At 49.2% G+C, this 19,831-nt stretch overlaps 1 protein-coding gene across 2 annotated transcripts in view; it reads right to left on the bottom strand.

The window, feature by feature from the left end:
• Positions 1-1,578, bottom strand: part of PDZD8 (PDZ domain containing 8) — a 61,797-nt gene extending 60,219 nt beyond the window's left edge. For both annotated transcript variants that reach the window (XR_014777574.1, XM_084774043.1), the window contains exon 1: positions 588-1,578. Coding sequence is in view for 1 of the 2 variants with exons in the window: in XM_084774043.1 (XP_084630169.1) it covers positions 588-1,444 (857 nt within the window). In the remaining variant the exon portion in view is untranslated. The remainder of the gene's footprint in view (positions 1-587) is intronic.
• Positions 1,579-19,831: the final 18,253 nt, after the last annotated feature.

Here is a 19,831-nt window from a genome sequence, read left to right as displayed (position 1 = left end):
GAGGAAGAGCCACAGGGAGTAAGCAGACGTCCGAGTAGTGGACAGTCCGGCTGTGATGCGGATCCTGCTTCCCAAGGGCAGATGACAGTTACTCCAAATTCACAGAGAAGACCACAGGCAGAAGACCTCCAAGTCACAGCCGTCTACAGCAAGCCCTGCCTTAGCCCGGAGAGCCGCACAGCAGAGCGCTGGGCTGTGAGCACACCCCTCGGGCCTGCAGTGTGTCCAGGAACAACTTTTCCACGTGGTCCAGATGCTGCAAAGGCAGTGACATAGCCGCTGCCCCCCCCCCCCCGCCAAGGGTGCAGCAACCACTGACACAAGTGTGTTTCCAAAGGCCCAGGAGACTCCTGGGGGGGATAAGAGGCTCTGCCTGGCCAGGGACACTGACGGAGGCTTCTAGCAGCCAGCTCCCACTGCTGCCTTGGGCAGCACGCTAAGTGTCCACGGTGGAAGCCAACTGCAGCCCAGGGTCATGCTGAGAATCTGCTTGGCCCTTCCCTGGCCACCGCCCCCCGGGCAGCCTCAGCTCCCCTGTCCTTAGCCCCCCTCCCCAGCTTCCCTACCCCACCCCCGCCACCCCTCACCTGATCTTGTAACTGGGCAGGGTGTGCTTGCGCTTGATGACCTTCTTGAGCTGGTTGACGATGATGGAGGTGAGCTGGGGCATGGGCCGGCCCTCGAACTGGGAGCGCACCTCGAAGTCGATCAGCGGGTCCTCCACGAAGGAGAAGAACCAGTGGGTGAAGGGCACGCGGGTGAGGACGAAGCGCAGCCTCCCCACCACGCGCGACAGCTTGACGAACAGGTAGGCGGACTTGCCGAACACCAGGTCCACGTCGATGGCCAGGTGGAAGCCGCCGTTGTACTCCACCTCCGCCTCAAAGGCCAGCTCCTCGGGACAGGTGGCGGGCAGCGCGTCCGCGTCGGGGCCGTCGGGCTCGCCGGTGCCCGAGGCCACCACGGGACGCACCAGCCGGATGGTCTTGATGAAGGGCACCGTGTCGCCCAGGAACACGTCGCGCAGACTCAGCCCCTCCAGCAGGCGGCCGGCAGTCTTGGTCTGCAGCAGCTCCTCGAACTCCACCTTGATCTTCTTGGTGACCCAGCGGCGGGCGAGCGCCGTGTCCCGCAGCTCCCGGAACAGGAACAGGATGGTGGCGTTGAGGAAGTAGCAGGTCTCCCGCGTCGGCGGGGCCGGGCTGTCGGGGGTCGGGCCGGCCTCGGAGGACCCTGCCGCGGGCTCCTCGCCGCCGCCGCCATAGAGGTACTCCCGGAGGGGCAGGCCCGGCACCGGCTTAAGGTAGCGGAAGCCGTCGCCCGCGCGGGCCGCCTCGTCCGCCCGCGGCTCGGGCTGTCTGCGGTAGAGCAGCAGGAACTGTGTGAGCAGCGTGAGGAAGGAGCCCAGCACGGCCGACGCCAGGATCATGAGCAGCAGCCCCATCCCGTCGCCGCCGCTGCCCGCCGGCCTGATCCCGCGCTCTCCGCGCCGCCCTCCTCACGCCGTCGCCCCCGCCGCCTCCATCTTGAGGACATCGGTCGGGGATGAGCGGCTCCCCGGACCCGAACGGGGCGTCCGCAGCCCGCCGCTGCCGCTGCCGCAGATGCTGATGCTGCTGCCGGCCTCCTCAGACGCTCCCCCGGGGGCGGCCCGAGCGGCGCACCGGCGGCGGTGGCGGCGGCGGCGGCGGCGGCGCCGGGCGAGGGCGGGAACGGCGCCTCCCCGCAGGGCGTGCGCTCATTGGGCGAGCGGCGCGTGACGTCAGGGCGTGCGCGCGCGCCCCGGCGCCGGCGTGCGTGCGCGTGCACGGGTCCTTCCCCAGCAGCTGGGCGCTCCTCCAGCGCCGCGCCCCCCACCGCCTGCACTCGGCAGCCCCCCGCGGCGGCGGCGGTCCGCGCGGGACATAACGGGGCGGGGCCGGGCGCAGCGGTCCGTTATCTCGCGCCCGCCCCTCCCCCGCGCTGGCCGCGGACCCGCCGCGACCGTCCTTCTTCCCGCAGTGTGTTGCTGCCCATCCCTGCGGGGTTACCGCCGCAGAGAGCCGGGGCGCAGGCGGCGGGGACACTGCCCGAGCCGGGCAGAGGACGGACTGCGTCGGAGACCGCCACAGCTAACCGGGCACCGACCGAGAGAGTGGGCCTGAGAAGGGACCGAGAGGAACCGTGCGAGGAGGGGACTAACTTCCCCGCTCCGGGGGATATTCACTTTAAATGGGAAGGAAGCGTCTATGAGGTCTGGCAGGAGCAAGTGGGCTGGGTTGAATTTGCCCGCAGGTTGCAAGGTGCCTTGGTGACTCCCCTCCGAACTGTTGTTCCCGCCCCGCCTCCTCCCTTCACTGAGCCCATCCCGGAGGCAGTCACTCTCAGAGCGCGCCCATTTCACGGAATACTAGCTGACATAGCTTAAAGAAGTTGCTTAGAGTCACGTCGTGGAGCCCTGAGTTGTTGGTTTTTACTTGACACAATTAACACGGAGCATGCTGGAGCTGTTTAAAACAACTGATCAGGTCCCGGTGAGAGTTAGCGATGCGGAGACAGGGGAGGTTTCACCCAGGGTACCAATAGAGCTAGAAGCCTTCTTGTTTCCTGGCAACAGTGTTCCCAATATGCTCTCAGACTACCTCAGTTGTTACATCACAGCTTAGGTCCCTCAGAGTGGACACAACTTTTCTAGTCCTAGGGAGGTCAGATACCCCGGTATAAAAAGTCCCGCGGATTCGGTTTGGCTCTGAGATATCAGTGCAGGGATCATTCTAGCCCTTGGGAATATGCAAGCCAGGGATTGTCTTGACTGACTTGAGAACTAAACCAGAGTTCTGACCCAGCTGGGCCAGGTCTAAGAGTTTTGTAATCAATCTGATCTCATCTTTCTTAGTCACGGCCAGGTCTGAGACCAGAATGGCTTCTGAATCGATAAGACCTCTGCGAGGCAGGTGTTTGCTGAGCGACCTAGATGACATTTCTAGACGGTTCGGACAACTTTGTATTCACGGTCACCTTCTGCTTCTGCTTCTGGGCGGCTTTCTCGAGTTCTCTATTGGCTCAACTCAACTTTCACCGGATATCTCACACCACCGTCCCAAACATTGCACAAGGGGGTGGGGAGTTCTTCACACCGCGGAGGTATTGAAACGGTCCATCAGCGTGCGGTTGGATCCCCAGAGTCTGCTTAAAAGCTGGGTACAGCAGCACAGTCCTGTGATCCTGGGAAGCCCTGTGCTCACGAATGGGTCTGATTCTTGGGCCTGCTCTTGGGCTCTTCTCCTTCTGTTGGGTTGCCTGGTCCAGCCTCCATGTGATGGCTTTTCTGTTATATTGTATTTTGTCATGTTTTCTTGCTATCTCTGAGAAACCTGCTCTTTTCTAAGGAGAGAAAAGGAGTGTATCCAGAGGGAAGGGCAGGTGGGGAGGAGCTGAGAGGGGCAGAGGGAGGGGAAACATAACCAGAATATATTGTATGAGAAAAGAATCTCTTTAATAAGAGAAAAAATGAAGAAAAAATTAAGGAAATCAAGCTGCCTCAACAGCTTTCATCTCAGAGGCTTCGACAATTGGAAGACAGGTTTTCTATTTATACCTGCAACTTCACCGTCAGAGGGAAGCAGGGCTTTCTAACATCACTATATTCTGAGCCCTTTATATTGAATTCCAAATAGGAGAAACTTAAAGCCTGTGAAATTTGACAATGGGGGGGGGGGATGGATCTTATAAAAGCCAATTTGATGAAAATTCTGTAAAATAATGCAAGACTTGTCAACTAGATTGACTGAGAAACACCTAGGAAATGCCCAAGTGTACCTCTGGGAGTGTGTATGAGGGCAGTTTCAGAAATGATTTAGGGCCTGAGGACTCTGGCCTAAGGGGTGGATTCATCCCTTTATGGGCTCATAATATGATGACACTACTGGGAGGTGGGACCGGGTTGCAGCAAGTCCCCGAGGACAGGTTCTGGCTCTTCTCCTGATTTCTGTCTTTGACACATGAGCTTGCCTCTGCTCTGCCACACCCTCACTGGCATGATGGATTGACATCTCAAACTATAGGCTAAAACCCATCCTTTTAAGTTGCTTATATCTGGTATTTGTCACAAACTCAGAAAAGTAATACAATAGCAAATCTAAGGGCAAAGCAGAGAGAAGTTTAGAGTAGTCGCTAAGAAATGATACACTGAGTCATTTTGTGGACTGTGAAGATAACAATCCAACAGCTATTTTTTTTTTTTTTTTTTGAGGATCCAACATATACCTGAGAGAAGAGTCCCTGTCCTCAGGGATGCCAGGCCCGGGCAGACACACACAATGTAGAGATAAGAAGGCCACTGCTCTAGCAGAGGCACACTGGAGATGCTGCAGGAGTAGAGCCTTCTAGTTCAAGGGTAGAGAACAGAACAGAACCTGCCTGGGGCTAACTTCACTGCCACTTAATTCGTGGCAATAGAATAAATACCTCCTCAAGCTCAGCTGTAAGATGTTCCTTTGAGTCTTGCATAGAACCTTCAGTTGAGAGAGTTTCTGCCTCATTTCTTCTGTGTCCTTACCTTGTTATCTTGGTGCAATACTCGTCTGTTCTCAGTTCCCCCATTCCCCCCTAGGCTCAGGCAAACAGCTTAGAAAGCATAAACTCTGACCCAAATAGAGTCCTGCATCTGGTGCTGCGCGGCCCTCGTAGCTCAGTCTTCACCGTTGGGAGGGAACACCTGATCGGTCAGAATAAATCATTCGTGTGTGCCCTTGGGCTTGCCAGTGCAGAGGGAGGCAACTTCCCTCAAGAGGGAGTAAGAAAATGATGGGTTGCCGGCATGATGGCTCACACCTTTGATCCCAGCGCTCAGGAGGCAGAGGCAGGAAGCTCTGTGTGAGTTCGAGGCCAGCCTGGTCTACAAAATGAATTCCAGGATATCCATACTCTCTTACACAAAGAGCCTGTCCGCCACCCCATCACCCCGGGGGAAAGTGATGAGCCATTCTGGTTAGAGAACAAGAAATGGATTCCCTCTGTGGGGTACGCGGTAGGGCGGCGTTGGGGCAGATAGAACTCCTTCTGGTGCTTGGAGTTTTCTCATCGGAAAGAAAAACTCCACATTGAAAACCCAGCGTACTTTAGGGAAATTGGGGCAGGATGCTGGAAGAGGTGGGGTGGCCAGAGTGGCCAGAGACAACGGCCAGGTAGGAAAGTGATGCGGCTGCGTTGGGGCAGTGGAACCTCAGGGAGAGGTCCAGGTCTGTCACGCTGACACTGTAGTGTTGAAAGGTTTTTAAGCAAGGGCATCACAACAAGGTTCCTCCCACCCCACCATGGACAAACCATCACCAAGCATCATTCTTCCTTCACTGTTTCTGAACACTAAGGCCCTTGCACACATGACAGCCTTTGCCACATCATCCCCTCTGGACACTAATGCCCTTGCACACATCATAGTCCTCATCACACCATCCTCTCTGAACACTAATGCCCTTGCACACATCACAGCCCTCATCACATCACCCCCTCTGGACACTAATGCCCTTGCACACATCATAGCCCTCATCACACCATCCTCTCTGGACACTAATGCCCTTGCACACATCACAGCCCTCATCACATCACCCCCTCTGGACACTAACGCCCTTGCACACATCACAGCCTAGGCTGCTTGGCCAGCTTCAGGGCAGTTAAAAACCTTGTCTCAAAAAACATGGTATAAGTCTGGGCATGGTGGCACACGCCTTTAATCCCAGCACTCAGAAGGCAGAGGCAGGCAGATCACTGTGAGTTTGAGGACAGCCAAGGCTACACAAAGAAACCCTGTTTTGAAAAAACAAAACCAAAACCAAAAAGCCATGGTATAAGGCTAGTGAGATGGCTCACAAGGTGAAAGGAGAAAATAAACTTTTTTTTCTTTCAAGACAGCATTTCTCTATAGCCCTGGCTGTTCTGGAACTCACTCTATAGACCAGACTGGCCCAGAACTCACAGAAATCCGCCTGCCTCTGCCGCCCAAGTGCTGGGATTAAAAGCATGTTGTACCGACACCACACCTGGCCTGAGAGAACCATGTCCCAACTCTGGCGAGCTGTCTCTGACTTCCATGCTCACACTGTGGCCCCTACGCCCCGCCACCATGTAGCTGGTTTTGAGAAAGTGGTGAGTCCCTGAGAATGATATGTGAGGTGTCCTCTGGCCTCCACACGTATATGCACATGTGTACCTGCGTATACATGAATATGCCCATGTACCCCACCCGCCCATCCCTGAATGCAACAGACAAGACAAAATAAAGCAAAACTGTGCTTGTGCTGTGGCCCCTGTTCCTGCAGCTCCATCTCCTCACCCTCATCAGTACAGGCACCACTTCCTCCAGGCTGACAAGACGCAGAGATCGTCCTACCTTCACCTCCCCAACTCCCCTCTTCCCCTCTCCTACCTACAGTCAAGCCCTTTAAAAGGACCAGGCTCCATCTGACTGCAGCTCCCTCCATCCGTTCCTCCACTGCGCCCCCAGTTCCGTCTGAACAGTATCTCCCATGTGCTAGCCAATTTTAACTACCGAGTTGACACAACCAACCCACAATCACCAGGCTAAAGAGAGGCTCAGTGAGCGATTATCTAGACCAGGTTGGCCTGTGGGTAGGTTGTGAGTGGGGGTTGGGGGCGGGGAGTGTTTCTTGATTATCGATGTAAGAAGTAGCAGCCGTTGTGAGAGGTGCCAAGGCCTGGTTTGGGGCCCTGGGCTGTATAGATTAGGCTGCCTGAGCAAGAAAACATGGATCCTCTTGTTGCCTCAGCTCTTGACCGAGACACAATGGGAGTGGTTCTTTCCCTGCCCTGATTTTCTCAAAATGACAGACTGTGACTTGGAATATGAAGCCAAATCAATCCTTCCTCCCCTGAATTTTTTTGGGGGGTGTCAGGGTGGTTTTACAGAAATGAAACAAGGACACCCCACCTCCAGGAGCCTGTTCTTGGAGACTCCTTCATGGCTGAATCCATCAGTGTTCTGGGGAACCCCTGACAATATGGACTGTTCCCCCTTTCTTGAACTCTTTCCTTTCATACACAAGACTGCAGAATTCCGAGAAAGGCCAGACTTGAAACACACTCTCTCTACTTGGTTATTGCCAAGAGAAACCGCCCCTTTAAAGCTGCTGAGCCTTTCTGTGGCTAGAGATAGGAACAGAGTCTTCCCTGAAGAGGCCTGCATGTGAGATGCCCAACTCTGCAGTGTGCTCTGGAAGGAGAGGATTTCTTGGAGCAAAACCTTCAGTGGTAAAATCAAAAAGTCCTGGGCAAACTGGGACAAGTTTGTCACCTTTGATTGGGGACGCTTTTATGGATGGAGATAAAAAGGTGATTTGGTGTCTGAGTCTCTCAGAACCACAGGACACTTCAAGGAACAATGGGGGAACTGGATGGATTGTTTCCTCTTTCTTAGTGGAAATGAAAAACTGCTTCTAATAATACATCTTGAAGGGTCTAACAATAGCACTAAATTCTGTCTGCTTTGCACTTTAACTACTTGAGTTGTGAGACTTCTAGCATCAACTTGAGTGTCCCCTTCCCAGACAGCTCCAATCAGACCCTTTTAAAACAGACAAAGGGCCCAGTTGGTCCAGCATTTCAGACAGCCCCACACAGGACTTTAATTAAACCTGGAATTTCTCAATATTTAGAAAGTGGACCACAAATACTATTCCTAGCATGTTTAACCGTTTCCTCCACTCTTATTTGAGCTCCTACAAAGGTATTATTCATCCCAGGTTAGCAGGAAGAAACCTTAAGAGAATGATGCCCCATTTTCCTTAAGGGGGGGGTTGGATAGGTTTTCGGTTGTTTTCTTGGGCTATAGATATTTATTTTCATTGGGAGTTGGTTATACGTTATTTTTGGTTTATTCAGAGAGAAAACAAGGTTGGACTCAGGGATGTCTCTCTTTTCCTTTATCTTTCTTTCTTAGGTTTGGAGATAGACTGAAAAGGAAGAAGGGGGAATATAGAAATATATAGAGATGATAAGATAAAAATTAGATTATCGAATCTACTCCTCAACTTAATGCCTTAATTGTTACTCACAAGGTTATTTTTAATTCACTGGTGTAGAATTTTGTATATTGATGCAAAATAAGCTTAATTTTGATACATTAATATAGAATTAAAATTTAAGATTATTCTTCACACATTATATATATTTCTACTCTAATATGAAGTGTTGTACCCATACAACTCAATTATAATACAACACTTACTTCCAATACTGTGAAAGTAATATTGCAGGCTGCTTAGGATAATTAAGTAATATAAGTTGGTTTATCAAATCATGGTGATGTCAATTACTAGTCTATTTTTATCACAAGAGTATACATCCTAGGTTTAACAGATAGATATGATTCTATAGATAGATAAGGTAAAATAGATAAGGTCTCCAAAAACCTCAGAGACCTACAGAATATGGCATTTAAAGATCTTTTTATTATTTTAAAGATTCTTTGACAGTAAGACAGGTTAACTCCTGGCAACACCCAGCCTACCTCAAAGAAGATGATGAGCATCAATGAACCTCCTTATGGAGATGGCTTCAAATGTGGCAAACCAGCCACTGGGCGAAATGTCCTTGTTTTTGACAACATATAGAATTTTGCCTAAAAATGGGCAAGCTTGGATGCAGGTAAAGTTGATAACCAAACTCTGCCAAGACAGGGTAAGCAAGTCCTCAATAGTTGCTGCCTCCCAAATATGTCTGTCTGATATATTGGACCAAAAGGCTGAGGATGATGCTCCAATGTTATAGCAAGTTTTGGGTGACTGATCAGGAAGCAAACTGTCTCTGTCATTTTCTCATTTGGGAACCTGCTAACCTGCACTTCTGTCTACTCAGGTAATTAGCTTTATTCCTTCTCAAGTCTGTGATGGGGTTGAAGACCAGATAGCTTAGTTTTACAATTAAGCTTAGTTGTTTAGGAGTTAAGATGTGTTTAGGTCTAGATAGATGTTTTAAGTTGACAGAGATGAGATATGATAGATATTGGTTTACATTCAGAATTTTAGACACACCAAAATAGGAAAGATGTTTTCTTCAAGGCTGCCAAATACAAATAGCCAAAACACTATGAATGTAACATTTATATAATTCCTGATTGTTTTATGTTTCTTCTTGCTGTAGGTAGTTTATTGTCAATATATGTAATAATATAAATGTATATGTAAAAAAAAAACAGACAAGGGTTTAACTAGCTTTTGTGTATCTCTTCAACTGTTCTCCAAGCAGGTCCATTCCTGTCCACGCCCTGGAGCTACACCAGTTTGGTCTGGAACATCTTGTCCCTAATTTCTTACTGATTCTCCTAATTGGTCTAATCACCTCCAGCTCTCTTCTCGCCCTCTCCTACTCTGCTGTCAGACAAACGCGTGCTTCTGAAATCTTGCTCCCAACCAAATGTAACCTACACAGCTGGTCAAGCAGAAGGTCAAGCAGAAGGTGTTGGGGCTGCTTTCACACCCCAGAGAGCACTTAGTGGCCATTCCTACAAGGGTTAGTGGCACTGCTTCTTTGCAGGAGTCTTCGCTTTGGCCTGGTTTGTTTTGTTTTGTTTTTTTATGATTTTGTTTGGTTTGTTTTTTTTATGCTTTTGTTTGGTTGTTGGGTTTTGGTTTGTTGTTGTTGTTGTTGTTTTGAGACAACCCTGACTGTCCTGGACTCACTTTGTAGATGTGGCTGGCCTAGAACTCGCAGAGATCCACCTGCCTCTGGCTCCCAAGTGCTGAGTGCTGGGGTTAAAAATACGCGCTGCTGTGCCCAGCTCTTTGCAGGAGTCTTTGAACACACCTGCCCCTTGCATGCTTCTTGTGAAATGGGCCACATTACCTCCGTAGCCTCTTCAGTCTTTGCGTACTCTTGCAGGTCCCACTCTTGTGAGAATAAGGCCAGAGGCCTTCAACAACTGACTTCTACTGCTTAGTCTGAGATCTCTCATTTCCATAGCAACTAAATTTGGCTGTTAGAGCAGGAGGCGGCAGCCATTGGCAGTGTATAACAAAGTGGATGTGGCTATGTCCTGATAAAACTTTACTTAACAAGATAGGCTAGAGAAAGATCTGCACTTTACAGATCCTTATACACTTATTCAGACTCGCCTGGCAGTGGTGGCACACTCCTTTAATCCCAGCACTTGGGAGGCAGAGGCAGGCAGATTGCTACGAGTTTGAGGCCAGCCTGGTCTACAAAGCGAGTACAGAATAGTCAAGGCTACACAGAGAAATCCTGTCTCAAAAAACCAAAACAAAAAACAAAAACATGTCCAGACTCACTACCCTCCAAAGCACAGGCTCCCCAGTTCCGTCAGCCGGCATGGTCTCCCAGTGTGTATACAGTTAGCCCTCACTGGACACCCGGCACGCTGCTCCTGTGCCATGTTCTCACAAATTCTTCCTTGACTTTTGCAGCCAGGCAAATCCCCCTGAAAAGCACTTAGTGGGTAACTCCTGCAGCTCCTTCACTGTGTTCATCATAGCTTCCTGTGCCTCTATGTCGGCTGTCTGACTCCCCTCGTACAGTAAGCTCCCTTCACGTCCTGCTATTTGCAGAGTAGCCGCTCAGTTTGATTTATAGAAAGGAGGGGACAAAAGGAAAGAAGGGGGAGGGAGAGAAAGGGGGAAGGAGGGCAGGGTGACATCAGCCCCTTTGCCTGTTAAAGAGGTGGAGAAGACTACGTGGTCAACAGCAGCAACCACGGGGTATCTCTCCTGCTTGCCCATTGTGGAAAAGAAAAGAAAACGAGAGACTGCATAAACTGTCACTTAGCCTTGCTTTTCGCACTCCTTCAGTTTTGTACCTGGGCTGTGTTCTTTGGAGAGCAGACCCCTGGTTTTCCCCATGCCAGGACCTCACATGTCTCCTTATATGAGTCATAGTTTTCCCCCTGTCCCCCTCCAAGGTTGTCTTCCCCCAAAGACAGTCAGTTTTCCTGGGGTCAGATCCCACATCTACGACTTGATGGTCACACAAACTGGCACAAGTTTCACAGATGCTCAAGGCTCAGTTTCTTTCATGTAAAGTGGGGTGGTGACATAAGGCTACTGGGAGGATTTGACAACACAGAGAAGGTGCTTAGAATAAGGCCTAGCATGTGTCAGTAGCCTGGCTGCTGTTCACTAGCTTTTTAGGAACAGAACCATCAGATTGTTTGTGAGTGTGATTTCTGTGCATATGGGGTGGGGCCAGGGTGACGCAGAAAGCAACTTCCGGCATTTTTCTTCATGACTTTTGTTTCTGTTTTGTTGTTTTGGGGATGGGGTTTCTCTGTGGCCCTGGTTGTGCTGGACTCACTCTGGCCTTGAACTCAGGCTGGACCAGGCTGGCCTTGAACTCAGAAATCCACCTGCGTCTGCCTCCCTGAGGCTAGGATTAACCACTGGCCCAGCTGAGAGAATTTTTCATTAGCTTGGAATTTAGGTCAAAGCAGAACTGGCCAGTGAGTCCCAGCAACGCCTCAACCTTCTCAGAGCTGGGATTACAAAGTCTTGCCTAGCTCTTTGTTATTGAAATCAGGTCTTTATGCTTGAAAGGCAAGTGCTTTACCAATGGTGCACACTGTTAAACTTTCTCTCTTTACATCAACACAATATGACTTTATAAAGGCAAATACTTTCAATGAGAAACTACAGTGTTTAAATGACCGAAACTCTGCAAACTATCAATGACAGTTGAACTTAAATTTTACTGTGCATATGCATAATGCCCAGGGATATTCAGTGAGTTAAAAAATAAAGACATTATTTCATGAGTTATCCATGCCACAATTTTTGTCATAGTAAAAATATTACTAATTAAGATCAAAGTATATAAATAATTTGTCTGTTTCTGACAGTAATTGCTTGTAAGATTTAAAATGATGTAATTATATTCATAACTCAAATTTGAACATATTTCTATAAAAATGTGAGAGGAAAGGTTTGTTTTGTTTGGTCTTTTTTGTTTGTTTGTTGTTTTGTTTTTTGAGACAGGGTTTCTCTGTGTAGCTCTGGCTATCCTGGAACTTGCTTTGTAGACCAGACTGGACTTGAATTCACAGAGATCCACCTGCCTCTGCTTCCAGAGGGGGATTAAAGGCCGGTGCCACCGCCCTGTTGAGAAAGAAGTCTTAAATGTGAAATTCCTTTTATCATTAAAATTCAAAGTAGAAATTATGATCAGCAAATGGAAATATAGGTTATTTGAATAAAGCTGTGTTTTTTAGTTGAACTTAAAGTTTGTCCTTTGTTTTAAGTTTTTAAGTGTGTGCATCCTCTGTGCACACATCTATGTGAGCAGGTGCTCTTCATGAGGTGCTGCTTCTCAGAGGACAACTTTGTGAAGTCAGTTTCTTCCCTCTTCCAGCTCTGGAAATCAAACCCAGGTCACCAGGCTCGTGTGCCAGGTGCCCTAACCTGCTGAACCGTCTTGGAATCCATTAGTTAAGCATCTGACAGAGGAATAAAACGTTAAATACTCTTATAAAAAGAATACTTGGGCATGATGGCACATGCCTCTAATCCTAGCACTTAGGAGGCTGAATGAAGGAGGGTTGCAAGTTTGCAGCCAGTGGGGCTGTGTAATGAGACTCAGTCCACAGAAAAAGAAGAGAAAAAAAAATCCCATTTCTAGTGTGCATTTTCTTCATCTGGGTGCCACTGTAAATAACCAGAATTGTGCGTCCCTCCTGTGGTGCCTTCACTTATCTTTGTTTAAATAAAATGGGTTTTAAAAATAGTTCTGGGTATTTCTCAGCTGCTTATAGGCACCTTATGCGGACATGCCAATTCCTGAGCATTTAGGACCTCTCCCCCAAAAGATCACAGATAAGGAGGAAAAATGCTCAGTGTTACAGGGAATAACCCTGAACTTTACCAAAAGTCACCTGGTCGGCTCTGGCAGGCCTTTAGTTTGCCTCTCTCCTCACTAAGGATGCCTCCCTCTCCAGCCACTGCGTCCTCTCATGTTGCCCAACTCTGACAGAGGCAGGACTAACCCACAGACCTGGGGGCCTGAGCAGTGGTGCATCCGGGAACGGGTGCCAGTGCCATAGGATGCTGGCCTCTAATGTGTGCGCACTCGTAAGAGAGAGGGAGGCAGAGACAGAGCTTGTGGAGTCCCCAAGACCCGGGAAAACATAAAAAGAAATTCCCTGGGTGGGTGAGATGGTCACTGAGGCATCTGCTGGCATTGTCAGCAAACATGACTGAGCCTCCAAGACACTCTGCGATGAACAGAGCCTTTGAAGACAATTTGGAAGTGAAGAGATGCCTAATACCCCCTGCTTCCCTGGCTCCAGTCGCTGGGCACCACACACACCCAGGCAAGAAGGTTCAGCAGCTCGGCAGCTCTAACTGACTCTGCACTTGGCTAAGCAGTGCAGCCACACTTGAAAAGAAAAGCACTCGAGTCCTTAACTTCCTGACCTATTGATGACACTTTCGGATGAGTACTTTAACAAACAGCTTAATAATAAGCATCAAAATGAAACCAAACTAATGAAAAAAATTCTGTTCTCCAGAAAAACGCCAACTCCATGTGTGCACGCGCACGTGTGCAGGTCAGAGGACCTTGGGGAGTTGTTCCTGGCCCTCCACCTTGTTTGAGGCAGAGCCATTTAGTGTTCACTGCTGCGAACACCAGGCAGGCTCCCAGAGGCTCTCCTGCCTCCGCCCACCATCTTCTGCAGGAGTGCTAGTGCTACAGGCAAGCTCTGAAGAACCCAAGCTTTTTTATGTGAGTTCTGGGGACTTGAACCGAGTTTGTCACACTTGTATAGCAAGCACTTTGCCCGGTGAGCTTTATCCCGGGCTGTTTGTTTTTTAATTTTTCGAGACAGGGTTTCTCTGTGTAGCCTTGACTGTCCTGGACTCACTTTGTAGACCAGGCTGGCCTTGAACTCACATTGATCTATCTGCCTCTGCCTCCCAAGTGCTGGGATTAAAGGAGAGCACCACCATGGCCGGCTCATTATGGTTTTTTTTGAGACAGAGTCTTTCACTGGGATCTGGAGCTCACACATTAGGCTAGGGCCAGGCCCAGGGATCCGCCTGCCTCCGGTTCCCCTGTGCTGCAGTACAGCGCATGCGCACACTCTCAGGCTCTCACACTTTCGCAGCAAGGGCTTAACCGACTGAGCCATCTCTTGTTCCAAACTGTCTTCTTAAAGTCAAGGGATAAAAATCACCAAGATAGACAGCTCATAAACGCCTATGAAGAGATTTAAAAAAACAAACATACATGACAACATGCTAAGCTATCATTAAAAAAGTGGAATAAGCATGCCTTTAATCCCAGCACTCTGGAGGCAGAGGCAGGTGGATCGCTGTGGAACCTGGATATACAGAGAAACCCTGTCTCGAAAAAAAAAATCTCATTTTACAGAGTGGGGAATGGACACACAAAGAGGCTTTGTGGCTTGCGTAGGTCCTAAGCATGGTGGCCTGTCCACCTGTGTGCAGACACTGTCCTTGTCCTCGATGAGGCACTCTAGTTCTTTATTCCCTTCATCTCACTCAAAATGGCCAGATAGTGACCATTGCCAACACCTCGCAGATAGCGACCATTGCCAACACCTCGCAGGTAGTGACCACTGCCAACACCTCGCAGGTAGTAACCACTGCCAACACCTCGCAGGTAGTGACCATTGCCAACTCCTCACAGGTAGTGACCACTGCCAACACCTCGCAGGTAGTGACCATGCCAACACCTCGCAGGTAGTGACCATGCCAACACCTCGCAGGTAGTGACCACTGCCAACACCTCGCAGGTAGTGACCACTGCCAACACCTCGCAGGTAGTGACCATGCCAACACCTCGCAGGTAGTGACCATTGCCAACACCTCGCAGGTAGTGACCATTGCCAACACCTCGCAGGTAGTGACCATTGCCAACACCTCGCAGATAGTGACCATTGCCAACACCTCGCAGGTAGTGACCATTGCCAACACCTCGCAGATAGTGACCATTGCCAACACCTCGCAGGTAGTGACCATTGCCAACACCTCGCAGGTAGTGACTATGCCAACACCTCGCAGGTAGTGACCATTGCCAACACCTCGCAGATAGTGACCATTGCCAACACCTCGCAGATAGTGACCATTGCCAACACCTCGCAGGTAGTGACCATTGCCAACACCTCGCAGGTAGTGACCACTGCCAACACCTCGCAGGTAGTGACCATGCCAACACCTCGCAGGTAGTGACCATTGCCAACACCTCGCAGGTAGTGATCACTGCCAACACCTCGCAGGTAGTGACCACTGCCAACACCTCGCAGGTAGTGACCACTGCCAACACCTCGCAGGTAGTGACCATTGCCAACACCTCGCAGATAGTGACCATTGCCAACACCTCGCAGGTAGTGACCATTGCCAACACCTCGCAGGTAGTGACCACTGCCAACACCTCGCAGATAGTGACCACTGCCAACACCTCGCAGGGACCACTGGCCCGTCAAGCTTCCTTGCCCCTTCTTCGAGCTCACCCCGAGAGACAAATAAGTCTTAATCACTCCGTGTGAACAGTTAATAAGCGTGCCTGGCAGAGCTAGGCCGGAAGACATCATAAAGCAATGCCTGCTGACCTACTTTTCCTGTTGAGTGAAACACTGGCTGCTGAACTTCAGGAAGCCTCTAATTACAAAGTGATGGCTTGTCTGATCTCCTGAACACCAGCATGCCATGCAGGTTAAAAAAAAAAAAAAAAGTACCTAAGGGTCTACTAAGGGTCTAGAGTCGTAAGTTGAGAAAATGTGTTGTGGCGTCTCAAAAATATTAACACCAGCTATATTTTGCCAATATATTTCTTATGGATGAGATTTCTAGACAGCTTTGCTGAGACTTTTTTTATGTACCACAAAACTCACCATTTAACCTGTTGTTCATTAGTATTTAATATATTCAGAGTTGTATCCCCATAGTCTAAATTTAGAAACACATTTAACACCCTAAAAAGAAACCCATATACATTGTCACTTCCTAGTCTCTTCCACCCCAGAAAGCGCTTTGTAACTTTCTGTCTGTGTGGATTTCTGAATCTGGATGCTCCGGGTAAAACGCACCATCCATGTGGTTGTTAGTGGCTGGCCTCTCGGGCTTAGCTTAGTGTTGTCAAGGTTCCCCACAGTGCACAAGTATCAGGTCCCTTTAGTGGTCCAATAACGCTGCACTGTATGTGAATACAGTTTGTTTGTACATTCATTGAAGGGGAATTGGGTGCATGAGATCAATTTTCCATCTTTACCCAGGAATCTTATGACCATTTATGTTTTAAAATACAGAGTAAAAGATGGATAAATACAGTGGGGGCCTTTTTCATTATCTTTTCTCCCACTGATTCCCTTTACTGTGTGTGTGTGTGTGTGTGTGTGTGTGTGTGTGTGTGTGAGAGAGAGAGAGAGAGAGAGAGAGAGAGAGAGAGAGAGAGAGAGAGAGAGAGAAGCAGACAGACAAGTAGTTTACTGAGCAAGCCAGCTCCCCATTTCTGTTTTTGAAGAGGCTGTGCCTCCTACCATGCACTCTGACCCCTCTCCTGTGGACCTCATTTTTCTGTGGTGCATACTTTTTTATGTGCATACTTTTCCTGTGTGTATACTTTTCTTCTTACCTCTGTCACTCCACAGACCCCTCTTGTTTGCTAATATGCTTGTTGCTTCAACTCAATTGGGCTTCTCAGAGCAGGGACTATACTCTTATCTACTGTAGGCCCTGTAAATTCATCCTGGGACACAGGAGACTGTATCTCAAAACAAATGAACAAGCAAGTAAGAAGAAAATATTGTTGAGTGTATAATCTGGGCACTTTGACATATGTGACCTGTGGAAAGAAGATACTCTCAAAATGTCTAGCCGTTAATCATAAAAAGCACTTTGGCAGGTAGATTTTCAAACTTCAGAGAAGAATTGGTGACCATTAGTAGGCATTGGTTTATTAAGAACAGCTGCGTGGAGCTTAGCGCATTCCGAGCCAGGTGTGGTGGCACACACCTTTAATCCCAGCACTCTGGAGGCAGAGGCCAGCCTGGTCTACAAAGTGAGTCCAGGACAGCCAAGGCTAGCAAAAACAAAAACAAAAACAAAAACAAAAACAAAAACAAAAAAAAAACAAAAAAAAAAAGAAAGAAAGAAAGAAAAGAAAAGAAAAAGAGAGAGAGAGAAAATCCATTCCATGACCTGAATTTCTGGAATGTTTGGATTCATTGAGCAGACAAACCCGTGTTTGCTGAAATTCTTTCCTGCAACTTTACAGGAATTGATGCATCTTCAGATAGCTCTGGTATCTTTTGCACAAAGGCATTCTCCTCCACCACACCGAGAACTTTATGTCCTCGGCCACCTCTGGGTCATTTGCTGAAGGTACTTCAGGTTTCCTATGGTTTTATGCATGCGGTCTCACTTTCTGGCTTAGACCAAAATATCTTGGGTTAAAAGGCGACCTGGCAGTAGCCTAAGAAGATTGATGCTTCCATTTTTAAACGAGGCACCCTTTTATGGGCATCCCCATCGTCAGCAGGGGAGTAATCGAGTGTCCTTAGGCTGTGGGTGTGTCCTCAGGCTGGTGGGCGTGTCCTCAGGCTGTGGGCGTGTTTCCAGGCTGGTGGGTGTTGGGGTCTATTCACAAAAGTGCTCAGCAATGCAGACTTTCCTTCTGTGTTTCTTCTTCTTCTTCTTCTTCTTTTTTTTCTTTCTGGTTTTTTGAGACAGGGTTTCTCTGTGTAGCTTTGACTGTCCTGGACTCACTTTGTAGACCAGGCTGGCCTTGAACTCACAGAGATCCACCTGCGTCTGCCTCCCAAGTGCTGGGATTAAAGGCGTGAGGTCAATTGACCTCAACATCCAACGTCATTACACAGAGAAGACTCTCTCCTGTCTTGTCTTTTTGACAAAGGGCAATTACACAATTGCTACCATGCTTTGTACGCAATTGGTTCATTCCAATAAACACACTGCCAGTGGCATGTGAAAGTCAGGCAACCTCTGCTTGAATTTTCTCATGTCACTACTTTGCAAAGGACCTTCAGAGGGATACATGTTATTTTTTACTAAAAATCCACCATAAATGGCTTTGTCCCTGAGTTCAGGGATCATACACTAAGCCTGTATGAATAGTGTTTAGTCTGGGAAAACATGAGCTCCTCTCTCTGCCTTTCCTTTTCTTTCTTTCTTTCTTTCTTTCTTTCTTTCTTTCTTTCTTTCTTTCTTCCTTTCAGACAGGATCTCATACATCCTCCTCTGGCCTCAAGTTTGCTATACCAGAAGATGGTCATGACCCCCTGAGCCTCTGCCCTACCTTCAGAGTGCTGGTGACAGGGGAGGAGGTCTCCCCCAGCGTCCATCTGAGCCACTGGCAAATGTATGTATGTATGACGCAGCCACAAGCTGCGGGGAGCTAACTGTGAGGCAAACAGAGGAGCATTCTCCTAGAGGCTTGGGAGGGGGTCCCGACTGCTGACACCTTGAATTCAGACTTCTGGCCTAGGGAATGGTGACTCCAAAGTTTCTGTTGTCCTGAGCAGTGTGGTCTGAAGCAATTGGTTTTGACAGCCATAAAAACCCACAGACAGGAAAGAGGAATACACCCAAACCTGATGAGAAGAAAAATGGTGGAAGGTGCTTATGGGAGGGCTGGATGGGATGGGATGGATTCTAAGCACGGAAGACCTGCTGCCTTCATGGGGAAGCCCCGGGTGGGCGACTTATGTGGAAAGGATCCTGCCTGCTTCCTTTACCACCCAGTAAGGGATTAAACAAGACAAAAGTCGTGGCCAAAATGCCTGACGGAGATAGCGTAAAGGAGCGGAGGCTCATTTTGACTGTACTTGGGGAAGGATTCAGTCCATTGTAGCAGGGATGGGATGGCAACACAGCTCTGCCCATGGGGGAGGAGCACGAGGAGGCCGCTGCTCACCGGAAGCGGGACCAGGAAGTAGGACCAGCGGAAGTAGGATGAGTCCAACCTTCAAGGGCCTGCTGCCGGCCCCACCGCTAAGCCCATCTCCTAAAGCTCCACAGCTCCTGGAGTAGAGATGAGATCTGGGGAGAGGGCACGCATTCCAAACAAGAGCAGCTTCATACCACAGCAACTTACCCGGGAGGAGGCCTGGAGGAGCCTCGGCGGGTAGGGATGGCCTGTGAAGGTTAGTAGTGATTGTCTCTAAGCGGAGCCTCTGGGCACACCTGTGAGGGGCTATCCAGATTGAGATAAGTGACGCTGGAGGCCCCACCACTAGTGCGGGGAGCACACTTCTCTCGGCTTGGATCTTGAATGTCATAAAAAAAAAAAGGGCGGGGGGAGACATAGAGCTAAGCACCCACCGGCATTCATCTCCTGGTTCTGGACTGTTCTAATCCTTGCTGTAATAAAACATCCTGACCAAAAGCAACGTAGGGAAGCAAAAGATTTATGTGATTTATTCTTCCAGGTCACAACCCATCACTGAGGAAAGCCAGGCAGGAGTTCAAGCAGAACCGGATGTCAGGCCTGTTTGTTCTCCTACACAGACTTACCTCAGACCAGGGGGCTATTTACTCAAAGCCAATAAAGCATAGTGGCGAGCATGGAGGGACGCTCCTTGGTGGCTCAGCTGTAGGCTTGTGCTTGGCTAGCCTTCTTATGCATCCCAGGGTCACCTATGGGCTCTGTAAAGCAACAGAAAAGTTATGTGCTTTTAATTCCAAAAGGATGGGTGACCTCCACTTGGCTTTTGTCAGGGCATTTTATTCCAGCCACAGGAAAGCTAGCTCAGCGTGGCTCTCTCTCGCGGACACCTGGCCGCCCTCTCTTTGGTCCTTCTTCCCCTATCAGCGAGCTGCTTCCCTGTGGTTCGGCATCCAGCTCAACCTTCAAC

The sequence above is a fragment of the Acomys minous genome (assembly GCF_964271855.1).
Source record: "Acomys minous genome assembly, chromosome: 2".
Classification (NCBI taxonomy): domain Eukaryota; kingdom Metazoa; phylum Chordata; class Mammalia; order Rodentia; family Muridae; genus Acomys; species Acomys minous.
Note: the sequence above shows the minus strand (reverse complement) of the source record. Positions and strands in the feature narration are given on the sequence as shown.